This window comes from Convolutriloba macropyga, chromosome 10 (genome assembly GCF_964194025.1).
Source record: "Convolutriloba macropyga chromosome 10, txConMacr16.3, whole genome shotgun sequence".
Taxonomy (NCBI): Eukaryota; Metazoa; Xenacoelomorpha; order Acoela; family Convolutidae; genus Convolutriloba; species Convolutriloba macropyga.
Window position 1 is genome coordinate 10423163 of NC_134477.1, and position 18486 is coordinate 10441648.

Here is an 18486-nt window from a genome sequence, read left to right on the forward strand (position 1 = left end):
ACCAATCTTGGACCGTTACAATCCATAATTATTTCGAATCGTCGTCAGTCGGTTTTTATAAAAAAAATTCGATCTTTTTTATATTAATTTAATAACAGAACAATTCAAATCAAAGTTCACTAGTGATAGGTCCCATTGGCCTCCTAATTAACTCGAAATTAATTTATCTAGTTGATTGCTTGAAAGCTTATGGTCATTTTGACTTTTAAAATATTTGATTTTTAAATAAAAAGTTGTTTATTGGACTTTGCCTCCACTTTTCTCTTAATTTGGTCAACTTGTAGCTTAGTGTCAGCAATCAAAGAGTGCTCCGTCTTTCTGTTGAGTTCAAATGGAGTCCTTATTGCGGTTATATGCCTTAAGTTATGGTGTTCTGGCTTTGATACTACTAGATTTCATTTATTTTTTTGATTTTTAGGTGTTTGTCTATTTATCATGTTTTCTATTTTTGTCAAATTATCACGTTATTGTCGGTTCATATATCACAATTTTTGCGTTCAAAGTAACGCGCAATTAATAATATTTAAATCCTCAAAGATATAGATTGTGGTTCTTTACCGCTTCGACAGTACTTTCTCGAAAGATTTAATTGAATTTTTTAATTTTGTCTTTAACTGTCGTTTTTACTTTGTCTTTTTAGTCGTATTTAATTTCCTGTACAATGACCCGGTTTTATTGGTTTTTCTGGAAGAGTAGATGAGCCGATTTTTGATATTAGAAGATAGATAATGGCTTTCATGACTTTGAAAACAATTGTTTTCCAAAATGAAAAAAAAAAACAATTCAACTTCGCAATTTTGTTCCTTTTATTTTCTGTTTGTTACCTGGTCTCGTTAATTAGAAGTTAAAGATGATGTTATTTTTGTTAAAAGAAGATGTCAAAAGGCATTGGTGTCACAAAATCCAATGTGTTTAAAGAATTCGTTATGACTTTACTGGCTTCGACACGGGCTTTTCACAATAAAAAGTAAATTACTTTTTGATTTTTGTTATATTTGACGTTCTTTTTGTAGACGTAAGTCTTGTTCTGGATAATTGCAGGTCTCGAAGGTTTCCGTTGTTAGAATAAACGAACCTATTCATTTTTTTCATTCTGTAATTAATGGCTTTCATGTCTTTGGAAATAAACTTTTCGATAAAAACAAGTATTACTTTATCTTGCTTTTTTATTTTGCTTCAATTATTGCTTATTTTCATTAATGAGCGGCCAGTAATACAATATCGGTGTTCGACGAAGGTGCAATCGAACATTTTTGGGGGCCAAAAAATGGCTTTACGGCATCCAAAGCATTTTCTGTCAAGTTTTAATTGATTTTTAGTTTGTTGTCTATTTGTTGTTCTTTTTGTAACTGCATAAAAAATTGAATAACTAGAGTTCTTAATTCCCTTCTATAAAAGCATTGGTAATTGTAAACCTGTGGGATGTTTTAGTTGATTTCTAATGGTCTTCATTACTCTGAAACTAATTGTTTTTTAAAAAAAAATTCAGCGAATTTTCTAGCTTAAGAGTTTCTGTTCTTTTTTGTCTAATTGTTACCAAGCTTTATTATGAACTGGTGAATAACAATTTTTTTCTGGTGAATTTGAAGTTATTTTATATATTTTCAATTTTATCTGACGCCATTTTGATTTTGTAATTAAGTTTTGTTTTTTAAAACGGACATAAATTTTTTGATGTAATTAATGTTTGTTGTTGTTGTTTGATTTTGCCGTTCGTCTTCGCTCGCTTTCTTAATATCGGCATATCTCATCAATCTAATGCATCATTTTTTTTACAGTTATTTGGTTTGGAGGCTATCTTTTCGTTCATACACCAGTTTTTTTGAAAAATACTTGAATTTCTTTTGTTTCTCCACCTGTTCCTCATTTGGTAGACAATTATGCTAAAATTGTGGATGAGCAGGGTCGGAACTTTATGTGCAATCGCACATTACCGAGCCACCTTGTTTTATTAGGACTAGTTTGGAAATTCAACAGGGATTACTTCACAGTTCTGATCGTCAGACTAAACAGACTTGCACTTCTATGCCAAATAAACACTATTGCTTAAACCGGAAAAAATGCAATTATTCATATACAAATATATATATATATATATATATATATATATATATATATATATATATTGTTATTCATCATTGAAATCTCTACTTGTGACTTTTGTACAGGTAAATTATCATTGATGTATATATATATATATATATATACAGATAAATATATATATATATATATATATATATATATATCTATATATATATTTTTATATATATATATATATATATATATATAAATTTATATGTAAACATTTAAATTTATATATATATATATAACTATATATATTTATATATATATATATATATATATATATATAAATGTCTTTATATGTATAAATGAATATATATATATATATATATATATATATATGTATATATATATATATATATATATATATATATATATATATACAGATAAACATATATATATATATATATATATAAATTTGTTTATGAATTAATGCATTTTTTCCGGTTTTAGCAATAGTGTACATTTTCGATAGAAGTACATTTTTTAAATATATACATAAATTTATATAAATAAAAACGCCACGTACTATTGCTTAGTTTTTAAACAACGCCCCAAACTTCTAATAATGCAAGTTTTTGGGTTTAATTGAGTTCTCCTTCAATTAGTTATTTCATTTTTGGTTTTTCAAATTTTTAGCAAACTTTTTCTGCTGTTCTCAAACAGGTTGCTAACAATATTTACAGCAATTTTATACACTTTTATTTCCAAATTTTATCGACGAATTGTTTTTTTTTCAAATTAGTGCTTCAAAATTGTACATAATCGTTCAGTTGGATTCAGATGGGTACATTTTTCGACCATTCCAGTTCTTGCTCCTTTCCTTCAAACAAATTGCAGACAGTTTTTTATTTAATAGAGGATTTTTTGACAGTTGAAAAAAAATTCGTTGGGATGCAAATATTTCCATTACTTCAAAAAAATTTCCAAGTACAATATACCCTATAGCTCATTGAAAGATCCAACAAACAGTTTTACCCCAAAATCATAAATGATCGCATGTCTGCACTTGGATATATTGTTTTCCGCCAAGAAATCTTGTCTGACTTCTCCGATGAACTCGAAAAACTTTTTCGCAGGAGAGAGTCTGATCTTTATTATGCAAGCTTTCCTCTAGCTAGTTTAAACTGAATCTGTGCTGTTCTTCGTTAATGAAAATCGTTTATTTCGAATCGCACCAGTGTATAAAAGAGCAGAAAAAAGAATTATTTTTTCTGCTTCACGAAGTCTCACATAATCCTTCAAAAAATTATGCTTTTTTCACGTCTTACGGCAATTCAAATTTATTGTGCAAAATAAAGCACAAAGAGCAACATTTTTCCTGCACGTTTCTTTTTTGCATCTAAGTATCCACAACACATATAATAGTATATGTCTGCATGTTGATTTTAAAAACAAATTCTACAATATTTATACGATTGTACCGAAAAAGGTTACCATAATTTGCTCTACTAGATGGAAATGACATTTTATAGGAGTACCCATAGATTTTTTTAGACTAATAATCATTTTAGGTTTCAGAAAAAAAGGATGTTCCACGGGCCTAAAGGGATAGTTTTGTTTCTAAACTGCTTTTAACTAACTACGGTATCTTGCGAAATAAGATGCCACGATTATCTTCATTGTTTAATGACAATTGTTGCCAGTGAGCAGTTCCCAAAAACAAAATTAAAATATGAATGCAAAAATCAAGATTTGTTAAAAGAAAATGTTTTTAGCAACGACAAAAAGCTGGTCCGCATAAGTGTTTAGAAACAAAAATATTTCATTAAACTTGTAGTCAACAATCTATTTAATAGGAGTTTTAGTTTTGTTTGCTTTTGATTTGTTCCGTGAATTGAATTTAAATTAATTTAGCATTTTCTAATATGACAGCAACTCTCAAAATTTCCGGACTTTTTTGGATTGTAAGACTTACTTTGATAACTTGGCTCATTTTGAAATTAAATTTATCCCTAAAAATTCAATTTGCAGAAAGAAAAATTTGTGTAGTGGTTGTCACAGATTTTAGTATTTGCTCATTTTCTGTGTTCTATGCAGAACAGGATGTTTTGTGAAATTAGCAGATGTTAGCGTAAAAGTTTTTCTTACAAGTTCAAATTGGAAATTCGAATTTTTGTTGTGGCTCGCACTCATTTAAAATCTTCGCTGATGCACATTTTGGATTTTGTGAAATTGGAGATAGTTTGAGAAATGGCCAGGTTTTAGCACTTAAGTTATCCTTAAAAATTCTAATTGATTTTTGAAAGTTGTACTTAATTCAATGATTGTGTTTGCTAATTCACGTTTTTGAGTTTAACAGGATTGATAATATAGTTTTTATTTTCTATAATTTGAAAAAAACATGGAAACGGCCTAGTTTACTAGTGAATGGTGATTTTTATGAGCAATTATACCCTTTGAAAGTATTTCATTCCCTAATTAAACGTTTGGCTAAGTTTACGTAGGGCTCAGCCTACTTTCTTCGAAAATCCCACAAGGTGTGAACAATAATGAAAAATTGATTTAGAATTTTATCATGAGATCAAATTTTGTAAAACATTTGTTGTTCACTCTCAAGTTTCCTAATCTGCTAACCTCTTTAAATTCCATTAAAAAAACTAAAAGCTCATTTACGGCTTGGATTTCAAATTTTTTAAATATTTAGAGTTATAGTTTGTCATTGTTTCCAAGACTTTTAACGTCTGGTTTCATTTTGAAGGGCTCAATTTTCAGAGGCCTTTCGAATTTAAATTAATTTAAAAAACGTATTCTAATGAAATTTGTGTAGTGTTTTAATTCTTGAATTGAATTAGTCAAAAATTTATGAAAAAAAGTTAAAGATTGGGTGCATAAAAGATACTATTCCGACAAAAAACAAAACGCTTGTTATCAGTCTGATCAAGGAATCTGATAAAAGTTTGTCTCTTTGTCAGAAAAAGGCAATTAAGACAAAGAGTTTCTCATTGTGATAAAAAAGCATCATAGTAAAAGAAAAATAGTTTTTCTAGGTTCTAAGTTTTGGAAATGTTTCTGAAATGTATAGTCTGCACAGAAGCTACAAAAATTTGTATCACGCTGCCATACCTATTTAGATGACAGCCGATTGTTGTCAAATCTGCCACACAAAAATTACTATTTTATATATATATATATATATATATATAAATATATACATATATATATATATATATATATATATATATATATATATATATATATATATGTGTGTGTGTGTGTGTGTGTATGTTTTTATATATGTGTTTGTTTGTGTGTGTGTCAACTTTACCGTCAACGTCACAATTGAAATTTGAAATAGAGCTTACGGTGGATTTGAAATTACTTTGCAATCGCGGATTTTGAGAAACGAGCATATGTGCACCTTTTGTGTATGTGCACACACAAAATCTAATAATAGTGGTTTAAATACAAATTTTGTTAAACATGATTTATAAAAATTGCGTAAAAAACTTTCGAAAGAAAAACACTTATCTGACAAATACTGGCAAGTTAAGTTCACACTCACATTTATTGTTGCTTTTATAATATTATTTCTAAAACCGTTAGTTCTGTATACACAAGACCGTGCCTCTGCAGTTTGTAACGAGAAGCTATTGAAAGACTGTATAGGAAATAGTAAATTAAATACAAAAAGTTCTTTTTCGGTCAATTATGCCTCAATATTTAAAAAAGATCAAAGAGGAAACCAGTTTTTAAAAAAGATTATGGAAGTAAAAATTACCCGTTTGATGTTATGAAACGTTGCAAGGAAATTTTTAATGGTCATATGAGTTCTTCAAAGGAAATAGTCTATTTTTGTGTGAGTACGAAAAATAACATGCGATTTCTTTTAATTATGGTCCAATGGTGTTTTCGGTAAAAAACATTTAGAATCACAACTGTTAATCTTTGATCAGATGCCAACCATTTCGATCTCTTTTTTTCTTTTGCTACTTTATTGTTCCGACCCCTCTTGAGAGGGGAGTGACTATATACCCAACTGGGATTGTTTTGTTCAGACAATTTTGACCGATCGATATATTCGTCGTAGAGAGTTGTGGGTGGTATAATTAAAAAGCCCCTCCAGCGTAGAATATGAATTAAAAAAAATTGTTTGGAATTTCGTTTTCTAGAGCGATTTATCGACGTTTTGAATTTTGTGAGTATTGAGACTGGTTTGCGTATTTTTTTTCCCGTTATATTCAAATTTTCTGGATGTTTTGCCTAAAATTTAGTCAATTTTGTCAAATTATGTTCAAATTGGTAACAATAGTGTTGTTGATTTGGTTTTCAAAGACAAAACAGTATTGTTGACTATTTTGATTTATTTTTTGGCTAAAATTGCGTCAATGTTGCTAAAATAAGTAAAAATTGTTAACAATAGTACTGTTGATTTTTTTAGAGACAAAAAAACATTGCTGACTGTTTTGATATAATTTGAGTCTCTAATTATTTCAAAATTAAGCCTTTTTCATCAAAAATTGCGCGAAATAAGCTTCCTTATTCCATTTTGATTAAATTATTTACCAGAAGTACACACCCAAAAACCCCGAACACAAAGTTTTTGAACTCTAAAAGGGCTAGTCCTACTTCCATTTCCATTGAGAGTGATCTGGAATAATTAAAGTTTTGCCGTTTTTTTTGCTAACTTTTCCAGATGATTATCACAAACGCAGCATTTATTTTGATCTTCGAACTATCAAACTATCAAGATCTGAAACACTGCAAAAGAATTGAGAGTTCTTAATTGACGAACAGCAATAGCAAGGCTAGTTTTGGTCCAATCTTGGACTGTTACAATGCAAAAATAACTCAGAATGTACTCAGTCGGCCTTTAAATAAAAATCGACCATTTTAATGTTAATTAAAGAACGAAACAATTCAAATCAAAGCTCGCTGGTGATAGGGTCACACTGGCTTCCTAAGCATTTCCAAATTGTTTTATCTAGTTTTTACTCGAAAGCTTGTGTTTATTTGGAATTTCAAAACTATTTGGTTTTAGATAAACCATAGTTCTTTTCAATTTTGCAACTAATTCTCTCCTAATTTGGTCAATTTGTAGCTGAGTTTTAGCAAATACAGACAGCTTCTTCTTTCCGCTAAATTAATAAATTATCTTTATTGCGGTTCTACGTATTAAATTATGGTTTCTGGCTCTGATAATACCAGATTTCACAAGATTTTTGATTTATAGGCATTTGCCAATTTTTCATGCCCTTTTCTCGATTTTTCACAGTATCACATTATCAACAGTTCACACATAGCGCAAAACTGGCCTTCAAAATAAGGCACAATTGATTAAATCAAATTCTTGAAAGGTACAGATTATGGTTTTTTGGCTTCAACTCCAATTTCTTGAAGAATTTAATTGAATTTTTTTAGCTTCTGTATTTAACTGTCGTTTCTACTTTGTCCTTTAGTCGCATGAAATATTTTGGTCAGTGATAAGTCCCATTGGCGTAATATGGAAGAATGGATGAAACTATATTCTGAATTGGGAAGATAGCTGATTGTTTTCATGTCTTCGAAAACCCTTGTTTTTAAGAAACCACTCTCAAGCTTCGCATTTTTGTTCTATTTTTGTTTGTATTTATTGCCAAGTCTCATTAATTAAAGGTCACAAGGACATTATTGGTTTTGAGAACAGGCGCAAGTGTACAAAATGTGAAGATTTTAAATAATTGATTATAATTTTACTGGTTCCCAGACCGGTTTTTCGCAAAAAACAGTAAAATGTTTTTTGATTGTTTGTCTCTATTTGCCGTGCTTTTGTATACGCAAGACATCTTCCGAAAAGCCAATGATCTCAATGGCTTTTTAAGAAGAATAAGTAAACCTATTTAATTTTTTCATTTTGTAGCTAATGGTTTTCATGACTTCACGTTCAAACTATTTGTTTTCGAAAAATACAAAATCTTTTCCTAATTTTAAACATTTTTTTTTCAATATTTTACCCAGTCTCATTAACGAGAGATCGAGTAACGCATTATTGGCATTCGACAAATCTGCAACCGAACATATTTTGAGCAACATTTGTGATTACGTCTTCGACAGCGTTTTCTCGCAAGTTTTAATTGAAGTTTTGTTTGTTGTCTTTATTATTTATTCTTTTTGTAACCTCATAAAAAATTGTATAAGGACAAACACTAACGCCCTCTTTCATAGGAATTGGTGAAAACAAAACATTTAAATGTTTTCAGTTAAAATCTAATGGTTTTCATTACTTTGAAATTAACTGTTATTAAAAATATAAGCGAATATAATAAATTTGCTGTTTTTGTTCTGATTTGTCTAATTGTAACCGGGCCTTATTGTGGACTGGTCTCATATCTTTTCTTCTATAGTACAAGTTAATTTGTTCAGTTTCAGTTTTATCTGACGGTATCTTGACTTTGTTATAAAGTTTTTTTAAATGGACATAAGGTTTTGGACGTAATTAATGTTTGTTGTTGTTGTTTGATTTGGTTGTTCGTCGTGCCTCGCTTTCTTACTAATGACAGATCTCATCAATCTAACGCGGTTTTTTTTACTCCAAAGTATTTGCGTTGGAGGCGATAGTTTTCTTCATACATCAATTTTTTGAAAAATACTTGAATATTTGGGGGCTTTCTATCTGTTCATTTGGTAGACAATTATTCCAAAAATGTGGATGAGCGTAGTCGGAACTTTATGTGCTAACGCAAATTAGCGAGCCTCCTCGTTAAAAACCTTAATTATGAACATTTTCCCCTCTCATTGTGTGAGAAAAAAAGTTATGAGTGGTTACCCAACTAGCGAAATTATAGACGACCAAAGTCATCACAATTATCATTTTTGTCAGAAAAGTAAAAAGACGTCAAATATGTGAACGTTTTTGTATCGAAGTTACCTTTTGGTTAATTTCTTTTTAATTTTTCGGCAAATCGCTGATTTGAGAAAGCTGCAGTTTGAAACTATTTGTTGTTTTTGAGATAAACTTTTGGAGAAAATTAAAAAAAAACTTGAAGTGTTTTTTATTCACTCGCCGGTGGAAAAATGAAGAAAAATAATCGGAAGCGTTTTATTTTATCACTTTAGTTGCTTCCTAAATCATTATTTCACAGTGCAGCCAAACAACTCTGATTTATTCATGAAGGTAGTTTTATTTCCCTTAGAAAAATTTGGTGCCTACAAACCACAAAAAAGGCGGAGAGCGATTCTATTGACGTGGAAAAAACGGTCTGCTTTTATGAACACTATTAGGCAGTAAAAATAGTAAAACAGGAAACAATTAAACGACGAAAAAGGCAAACAAAAGAATTCACATAATAAATAAATAACGCAAATTAAAAATGGAATTGCATTTTTTAGAAACTGTCTCTTTATGTTCAAATCATTCCCGCTCTATTCCACAAATCCCCCAAAGCCGAATATGTCTCAGACGAACAATCTTTGACTTGATTTTTCCTTAAAATCGCCGGGAGCATTTTACGGCGAAATTGCTTTTTAATGAAGCACAAATGTGACCAGTTCGAAAGCCGTCAGACCTGTAATTCCATGTATGATATATGGTCAAATAAACAAATTGTTTACCAGTAAACAAATTGCTTACAGTCTACTTTTGCTGCCCAATTTTAGTATATCCGTTGACACAGCGCCTATCTTTATATGGTAAGTTTATTTATTTCAGGATTCTGCTTGTCAGTAAGAACGACATTTAGCACTAAAATTTAGCACTTTTTCTCAAAAAAAATTGCAGCAGCTCGGACAAGTTTTTAGCCGTCGACGTTATTTCTGAAATAACAATATAATAGAGTTATGGACTTCAATGATATAATTTCTGCATTTTACGCCTTGCAGTAATTTTTTCGGCGAAAAACCTAAAACATGCTCACGAGGCTAGAAAACTTCAAAACGCTTTAACTGAAAGCCCGGACTGAACGTCAAGTCATATTCAGTACTGATTCAGTTAAATTGCAAGGCATGCATCAGTACTGTATCAGAACTCCGATTGTCACTTTTCTAACTTGGCACGTTTTGGATCAAATCTTAAGTATTGGCCATACTTGAACCAAGTCTTGGCCGAGACTTGACAAGTCTTGCGCAAGTCTTGGCCAAATATTTCTGATATCGCCTAAAGATACCAGCTATGGCCATTCCTTTCAAGCTCTCAAAAAATTGAATTTGGAGGGGGTACATGGGAGTTTTTAAGTTGGCATGTGATCATATCAGTAAAACCTTGATCAGATAAAGAACTTTCTCAAAACTCTACTTTGGTTACAAACTGCGTAATGATCAAAACTTTAAATAGGAGGTGATCAGTACTGATTTGTCAATTCAAGTTGTGTTTTTCACGGGAGAAGTACTGATCAAGACTTGAAACTCTTTTCAAGAGGGCTACATTAAATCTATCGAGAGCAACAAACTTTATGCATAGAAAAAGTTTAAATTAATGATTGAATCTTGAACAAATAGACTTGAAAATGCAAAACAAGATTTAAATTTTCGAATGAGTTTATATTTGAACAAGGATGTTTGATCACCATATTGTTTGCTTTTCTTATTTTTTTGACTCTCAAGAAAATGGCATCGTCGTGTAGTATCGGATTTTTGGAACGGATGTTGAAAAATTATTAATATCTTTTTCCTTTTATAACTTATCTCGACCTTTCTTATTGTTGGAATGACAGGTTGCACGACGAGGTCTTACAATATTCTGATGAAATAGAGTAAGAAGATGAATCGTATAGCCAGATGTTAATCCAAACTCATAAAAGTTTGCAAGAATGACACAACAAAGCTGAATGACACAATTACAAGAATGACACAACATTTGCAAGAATGACACAGCAAAGCTTTTGCCTGATTTCAAAAATATGAATTTGATTTCAGAACAATATGCAAAATATTTTAGTCTACAATTCAATTTTCTTGTATTGTAGATAAATTTTTTTTTATTAAAAAAAGGTAGAAATCAAAATTGGGTTCAAAATTATAATAAAAATGCAACTTGACAAACAATTTTTCCGCAGAAATCTTACTCCAGATGTCTTTAATTTTGAAATAATGAGGAAGAAATAGCAGTAGGATAGTTCGAGAGAAGTTGTTCTTTAGACAAAACAAAAAAATAATAATTTTAATAGCGTTGATTTAGCTGCATTTATAATTTTCTTGGTCTGTTCTCGTTATATATGCTCCATGATTTGTTCTCAATAAATTTTGGATTTATCTCCAGTACAGGATTCATTAGAGTTTTATTCGAGAGAACAAATTAACTTCTCTTGGTCATTACGTCAAAAGCTTTAGACGTGTTGCCGGTCATCAAAAAAATAATAGGATGACTTTGTGTTCTATACTATCTAAACTTGATGTCAACAAGGACAGTGTTTTTTTCAGTATTCAATTGCGGAAGAGAGAAAACTGGGGGTTCTTCAGCTCAATTGTTAAGCCATGCACAAAATAAAAAGTTAAGATCCCCTTACCTCAGAAAACTCAAAACTTAACGATAACTCTGAGTTTGTTGCGATTTGTATTAATGGCAAATTTGCATAAATTACTTGAATAAACAGACACTTTCACGACCTCATGTTGCAAAAAGTCAACTGTTATGTATACCACATAAAAGCTAAAAATACCATACTTTCAAAATGTCTACACAAAACCTCAAACAACCTCTCAATGAAGTATATATTTTTTATCTTTTTCAAAGTCATCAACTTAATTCATTCATTCAAAGGTTTATTAAAATACTAAAATTTTACCAGAACTTGATGATAATTTAAGTTGCCCTTGCCAATCACGTAAAAGTTCTCTAATTGAGTCTTGATTGCGATTTTTTGCAGCAGAAATGAAAACACGCATGATAACGTATGGTAGCCGACATTAAAACATTGAAACGCTTCCGCTATCCAGTTCCATAACCAACACAGTTGTCACTTTGAAAGATTTAGTTTTCAATTATTTACATTCTTTTAGTCTTTTAAAGGAAGAATTTTGACATGAAATTGCTTATAATCGTTGCAAAAACAATTAAGCAGAAACATGCTTCAACTGCAGAAACTATAAACAGCTCTTGCTATCCGCAATTAAAACATCAGATTTTTCCCATAAACTTTTTATAAAACAACTTAATTTTTCTATGTTACAGAACTCAGAGCGAAATCAAGTTCCAGTTCAAGCATAGGTTCGTATACCGACACACTGTCTTTTTTTTTTAAAAAATGAGGAGTAATCAATGTTGTCAATGTATACTCAGACCTATAATTCTCAAACTATGAAAGCATGGCTGTTTGTAAGACACTCGTTCAGAAGTAGCTTGAGACGAACCGGATCCGTCAAGTTGAGTTTTTACAAAATTAAAAATGAAACGTTTTCTTAATTTAAGTTGAGAAAACTGCTGATAAACTTATAAGAAAACAGTTTCTCAGGAGTGAATGGATATATACATAAGATTGGCTACTTGTTGCAGACCGTCTTTTCGTTTTGAATTTTGATTTTTTCTCGCTGTCTTAATTTGTTTTGATCAGCCTAACACGAAAAGGGCATTATGTTTCTATGTCATTATGATCGTCTAAAAGGTGTATTTAACTATCTGAATTCAAACAAGTCAACTAAGGAAACAGATGTAGTGAACATGAGTGAACATGATTTGCCGCAAGGACGAACAAGGCTTCTCTTTTTCGTAACACCACATCGTGAAAGTTACATTTTGAGAAAAAAGGTACGTTTTGAGGCTTTTGTGGAAATCGTTGTTCAAACGAGAGCAATTCCGAGTTTTGAGCATCAATATATAAATATTGAAACCTAGTGGAGGCACAAAGGTAATCTTGCAAGGTTCTTGCAAAAAATGCTTATTTTGCAAGATCTTGCAAGAAAAAAAATCTCACATGATCTTATAAAGTTACATGCAAAAACACGTGAAAAAAGCTGAAATTCAAAAATTCTAGGCAAAACGAAAGCAAACTTTTTATACAGTGACTGGGTTGACATCTGAAGCAAGTGAATTATCTCAGCTTTGAGGATATAACTAAGTAATTTTGAGGATAACCCAGACAAAACTTAGTCAGTTTTAGTGGTACAATCACTCCTTGATGGGTTTAAGGACTGATTGCTTTTTTGCTTGCGAGTTTTATCTCCACAGCTTCCCGGAAGAGCAACAAAAATTTCGTTTGTCAAATCAAGAAATGTCCATAACGCTGACAAGTGTCATCCTATAACAAAATTATTTGCGAGAGGCAGGGCAAAACTTGGAAAAATTTCTCGGAAAATAAACTTTCTTATCGTCCTGTGAGCTACCCACTTCAGATCATTGGCTGAGCTATTTTTTTGTTTTCTTTTTTTTACAAATCAAATACATGCTAAACGATTCGAAGTTCAGAGTAAATTGGGTATAAACAAGCTTTGACGTCCAAGCTGCAGTGACATGTCAGCTGTCAAATTTCATATATAAGCTGTAGAAAATTTGTAAAAAAATCTAATTCTGACCAGAACCATTACTGTTGCTTCTAATTTTTACTTATAAATACCAATTAATCCAAAGTGTGTTTTCAAGGTTGTTTTCAATAATTCCAATGATAGAATAGATAATTTAATTACCAATTTTTTGTTTCAGTTGTATTAATGTTTCATTTTTGTTTCTGATGTTTTTTGTACAGTAAGTTTTTGCTGATCGATATATTAATTGTACAGGATTGTGTGTGACAACATTAGAAAATTTTTCAAGTGTAGAAAGTTTTTGAAATTCGCTTTTCTCAAGGATTAATGGAGATTTGAAGATTTGGCCTAACTTCCATTGTTTTGTTCACATTTTTCGTAACTTTTGCTCAATTTAGATCAATTTTTGCTGAAAGATTATCAAATTTATAAAGATAGTCCAACTGATTTTACGTTTCAATACAGAAGAGAATTGCAGAAGCGTCTGAAACAATTAAGCTCTGTTTGTGGAAGGTTTATAATTTAAAGGTTGTTCGGATTATGATGGAGTGCTGTAAATATTTTTTTGAAATACTTTTGCCTTTTCTTGTATGTTAATTGCAGACCAAAGTGATTTCAAATCAGACCTCTACTGTTGAAATACCAAAATTAATTGCAGCGAATTGCATTGAAAAGAAGAGAAGTCGCAATCTTTTTCAAGTAATTTTTAATGAACTTTCATTGCTTTTTGGCGTTGATACTACGTATTTTCTTATTTTTATAATTTTTTTCCAATTATTAAGGTTCTCTTTGCCGTCTTGTCTGATTATCATATTAACGGCACATTAATGAAAAAAATCACATCGCATCAGTGAATAATGGCAGATCTCAGTGGTTTTAATTTGAATGCATAAATGAATCCCTTGAATAAGTTTAATTGATAGCTGACTGCTTTCATGACTTTGAAATTAATTGTTTTCAAAAAGGGTAAACTTATTTTCTAACTTTGCACTTTTTGTTTTCTGTCTATTGTTTATTATTCTCAAAGCAGACAGGTCCCATACTTTTTCTGGTAACATTCAAATCATTTGCTTTAGCTGTTTTAAGTTGATGCTAGATTAACTTTTTGGTTGAGGTTTTTAATATAAAAACGAATTGACATTGTGTTTTGGTCGTAGGTTTTTGTTACTTTTTTTCTCTCTCTGGTGTTTTCTCTCTTCTCCTTCTTTTGTTCTTTTTACTCCTTCTTTCTCTCTCCCACACTCTTTTCCGTTTTCTCTCTTTCTCTTTTGATGGACAATTAAGCCGAAAACTTGGTTGAGTGGGGTCGAAACATTATGTGCGAACGCATATTACCGCGCCTACTTATTAATATTATGATTATTATTATTATTATTTTTATTATTAATATTATTATTCTATTTTTATTATCATTATTATTATTATTATTATTATTATTTTTATTATTATTATTATTTTTATTATTATTATTATTATTATTATTATTATTATTATTATTATTATTATTATTATTATTATTGTCACTATTATTATTGTGGTAACCAACGTGGACGGCTAAGTGATCAACTAAGCTTTTTGTTTATTGAGAATTAAAACAAGATCGCGCATAAGACTTAATTCTCGCTTTGTTCTCTCAATCTGCATCACATCAATGATAATTTACCTGTACAAAAGTCACAAGTAGAGGTTTCAATGATGAATAACAATTGAATACATATCAATGAATATCAATGAATACATATATATATATATATATATATATATATATATATTTATATATATTTATATATATATATATATATATATATATATATATATATATATACATATATATATATATATATATATATATATATATATATATAACAATATAGTGAAGTAATAGCTTAGACTCCTTATCAATACATTTGTAAATGAAAGACAGTTGTAATTTGGTTGTACAGACGTACTACGAATGACCTGGTTAACAAGTGTACTAAATTACTATATACCAAAAATTTTATTATTATTATTACTCTTATTATTATTATTATTATTATTATTTTTATTATTATTATTATTATTATTATTATTATTAGTATTATTATTTTCATTATTATTATTATTTTTATTAATAATTTTATTAAATTATTATTTTAAAAATGTTTTGTCTTTATATTATTATTTTCTATTTTTTCGAAAAAGAATAACGTCCTGAAATGGCATCTCCTCTCGATTTCATTTTGCATGTTGGGATTTTTTTGGATTTGGAAATTGTTGAGAGTGTCGTGCAAAGTTGCTTTAACTAAAGTTGCTCAACGCAAATTGGACAGTTTTTGCTTGAAAAAATGTCAAAATGCGCATTTTACGCACCAGCCTTTTCTCCATCTGTCGCTATTATGGAAAGCAGTGATAAATATCCGTGGAGTTTTTTTTTGCTGTACTTTAACCCGTGTCGCCAACCCGTTTCTTAGAAGTTAAACAGTGATTACATATGATGTCACACCAATCATAACATCTTCCTTAGAACGATCCTGATTAACTACTAAGAAATCATCCATGATCCACTAATCATTACAAAAATTTCATTTGTATGTTTTTCGTAAATCTTTTTACCATTTAGGTTTTTATTGAAAAAACTTTTTATCCGCCATAAGACCCTAGCACGCAATATCTTTTGAAAAGTTGGTCATTGAATAAAAGAATAGGTCCAAATAGATAACTTAAGTTTTGATCTCCTGTGAAGCCATTTAATACCTATAAATGTTCATATTTAAGAAATTTAAAAAAGTTGTATATCACATTAAATTCGTTTTGTGAATAATTTTCAATGAAAAGTTGTCTTTTAGCGCACACAATATCAACTGTGGGTTTAAATGCAATATAATGATTTAGTATGCCCTCTGACTGCATTAGACGAGTATTGATGGCACCACTCAATGTTTTACGTGTCATATATGACTTTGTATGATTTCAAAGAATTTTCCTCAACTTCAATAGAAAACGAAAATTATACAGTTTTCAGGCTTTTTTAATTTTTTGTTTGTTCCCTGAATGATTTCTAGGAGACCATATATGATACTTCTAATGGTACGAAGAGTTCATAACTTTTCTTTGACCTTGTATGATTACTAAGATTCATATATGACCTAGAATGGCTAATAAGAACTTGCTATTATGGGCAACCCGGGAATATTTCACAATTGATTTGTTAATTTTGTGCAACATTGAGAAAAAGTGCACGAAAACGGCAGCTCATTCTGATGATTAGTGTAAGCATTATTCCAATCAAGGAAGAAAAATTTTTAGGCAAGTTATGCATTCAGACTTTTTCTACCAGTATTTAAACTGATTTTTTGAATTTGTCTTGTAATTATTGGAAGCCCAATCGAGGATTAATGTTTTTTAGAGCCATGATGTTTAGAATGTGCTAAATTTCTATTTGAATTTTCTATCCGTTATTAGTATATTGTACGGTGAGGCATTTAATAACTATCTATGAGACTATTTATCAATGAATATTTATCAATGAATATTTGTTAGTTGATATTAAATTGATTATTATCACTTATTTTTTATCAATCAATATACATCACAGCATTTTTTATCAGTTGGCCGATTTCAATTTTGACTAAATGACACTAACTGACACGTTGTTAATAGAGCGTGGAAGATTTTGGCATCTATAGAAGATTTTGATTCCTGAGATTCATGCTGGTCAAAAAATTGACATCGGCTTTATCTTTTGACGATTTTTTTCTATTTTTAGTAAATTTGACCGGGTTTTCCTTTCTGTCACAGTTGTCTACTCAGGCTTACAACTGTAATTTTGAAACAATTGTCGTTAATTTTGATAATGGAATGGAACAAAATGGATGGGGCGGAACGTCAAAACATTATAATTTGTAGTTTTGTCATCTTTTGTGATCAGTCACAAAGCTCCCTTCGCTCTTTTTAAAGTTCATATTTAATTGCAGAGAAATTTTTATTGGATGCTTAATTTGTAATGCAATAATTTTTTTAAATATAAAACACACCAATATATCAACAATTGATCAATCAATCAATTTCTCACCTTAAATCAAGAATTGACGCTTTAAACCGTAAGTTAAACTTCCTGTTTGGGTTATCATACGTGTTTTTTTTCATACGTAATTTTTTTTTCATTTCAGTTTGTTCATGTTTTAGCATCTGCCTCAATTGCTAGCTATAAAACATTGAACGTTTTTATTAATTCTTCTCCGGTGAAATTGCAAATCATATACGCCTTTTTTCAGTTTAAAATGCGTTTCTTAAACAGGAACTTAAAGCAAATATGTCATACTATTTGTCATTACCAAGTTCTAAACAGGAAGTTAAAAGCAATTTTAGTTACATAAACAACGTTGTTTACGAGTTTTTTTATCGCAAGTTTAAGCGTTTCTGTTCATTATAAGCAAGCTATAAGTCATTAAAATCATTGCGGCTTTATTCGGAAAATTTTCCTATTTGAACTGAAACAAAAGTCTAAGTGTCATTAAAAATCGTTTATTTTTGTTTGTCAACAAGATTTTGCCCATTTTGTTTCTCCTTAATTTGAATCACAAACAATTGATGTTTTGTTTTTATTTCCCACTTAACACTATAAAATTTATATGGGAAACGGAAAGCTTCGATGAAGCTTTTCCTTTCGAAATCGATTTTCCATAGATTTTGAATGGGAATTTTTATCACATCGTAACAAGCTTTTTTGGTGTTACCACTTTACATAAAAAGTGAATAAAATCTTAATGCGTGCGCAATTTTTATAGATATTTTGAAAATTTTGAAAACAGCATTTTCTCTGCAAATTTTTATTGAATTGAGAAAATTGGAAGCTATTGAGCTATTGTTTTTTCTCTCCCGCATGTTTTATAGATCAAATATTGGAGCAATTCAAAAAAAAATTAATTGATTTCGTGAAGACAAATAAATGTCTTCGTCATTGTTACGGAAACGGGAGCTGATGGTTGTCGGTGAAGAGAGCTCAGGTACGTCTAAAATTAAAGAACAAATTTGAATTTGAACTATTTTTTA

The 18486-nt window shown here is 30.0% G+C and overlaps 1 protein-coding gene across 6 annotated transcripts in view; it reads left to right on the top strand.

The window, feature by feature from the left end:
- The window catches only part of LOC142348538 (small conductance calcium-activated potassium channel protein 2-like), a 188032-nt gene that overhangs the window by 53681 nt on the left and 115865 nt on the right, over positions 1-18486 (top strand). The window contains exon 1 of one of the 6 annotated variants that reach the window (XM_075399917.1): positions 9167-9690. The exons of 4 other annotated variants lie outside the window; for them this stretch is intronic. Coding sequence is in view for 1 of the 2 variants with exons in the window: in XM_075399910.1 (XP_075256025.1) it covers positions 18383-18440 (58 nt within the window). In the remaining variant the exon portion in view is untranslated. Of the gene's footprint in view, positions 1-9166; positions 9691-18071; positions 18441-18486 lie in introns of those variants that run through there. One more of the 6 variants, XM_075399910.1, reaches the window with a different exon arrangement.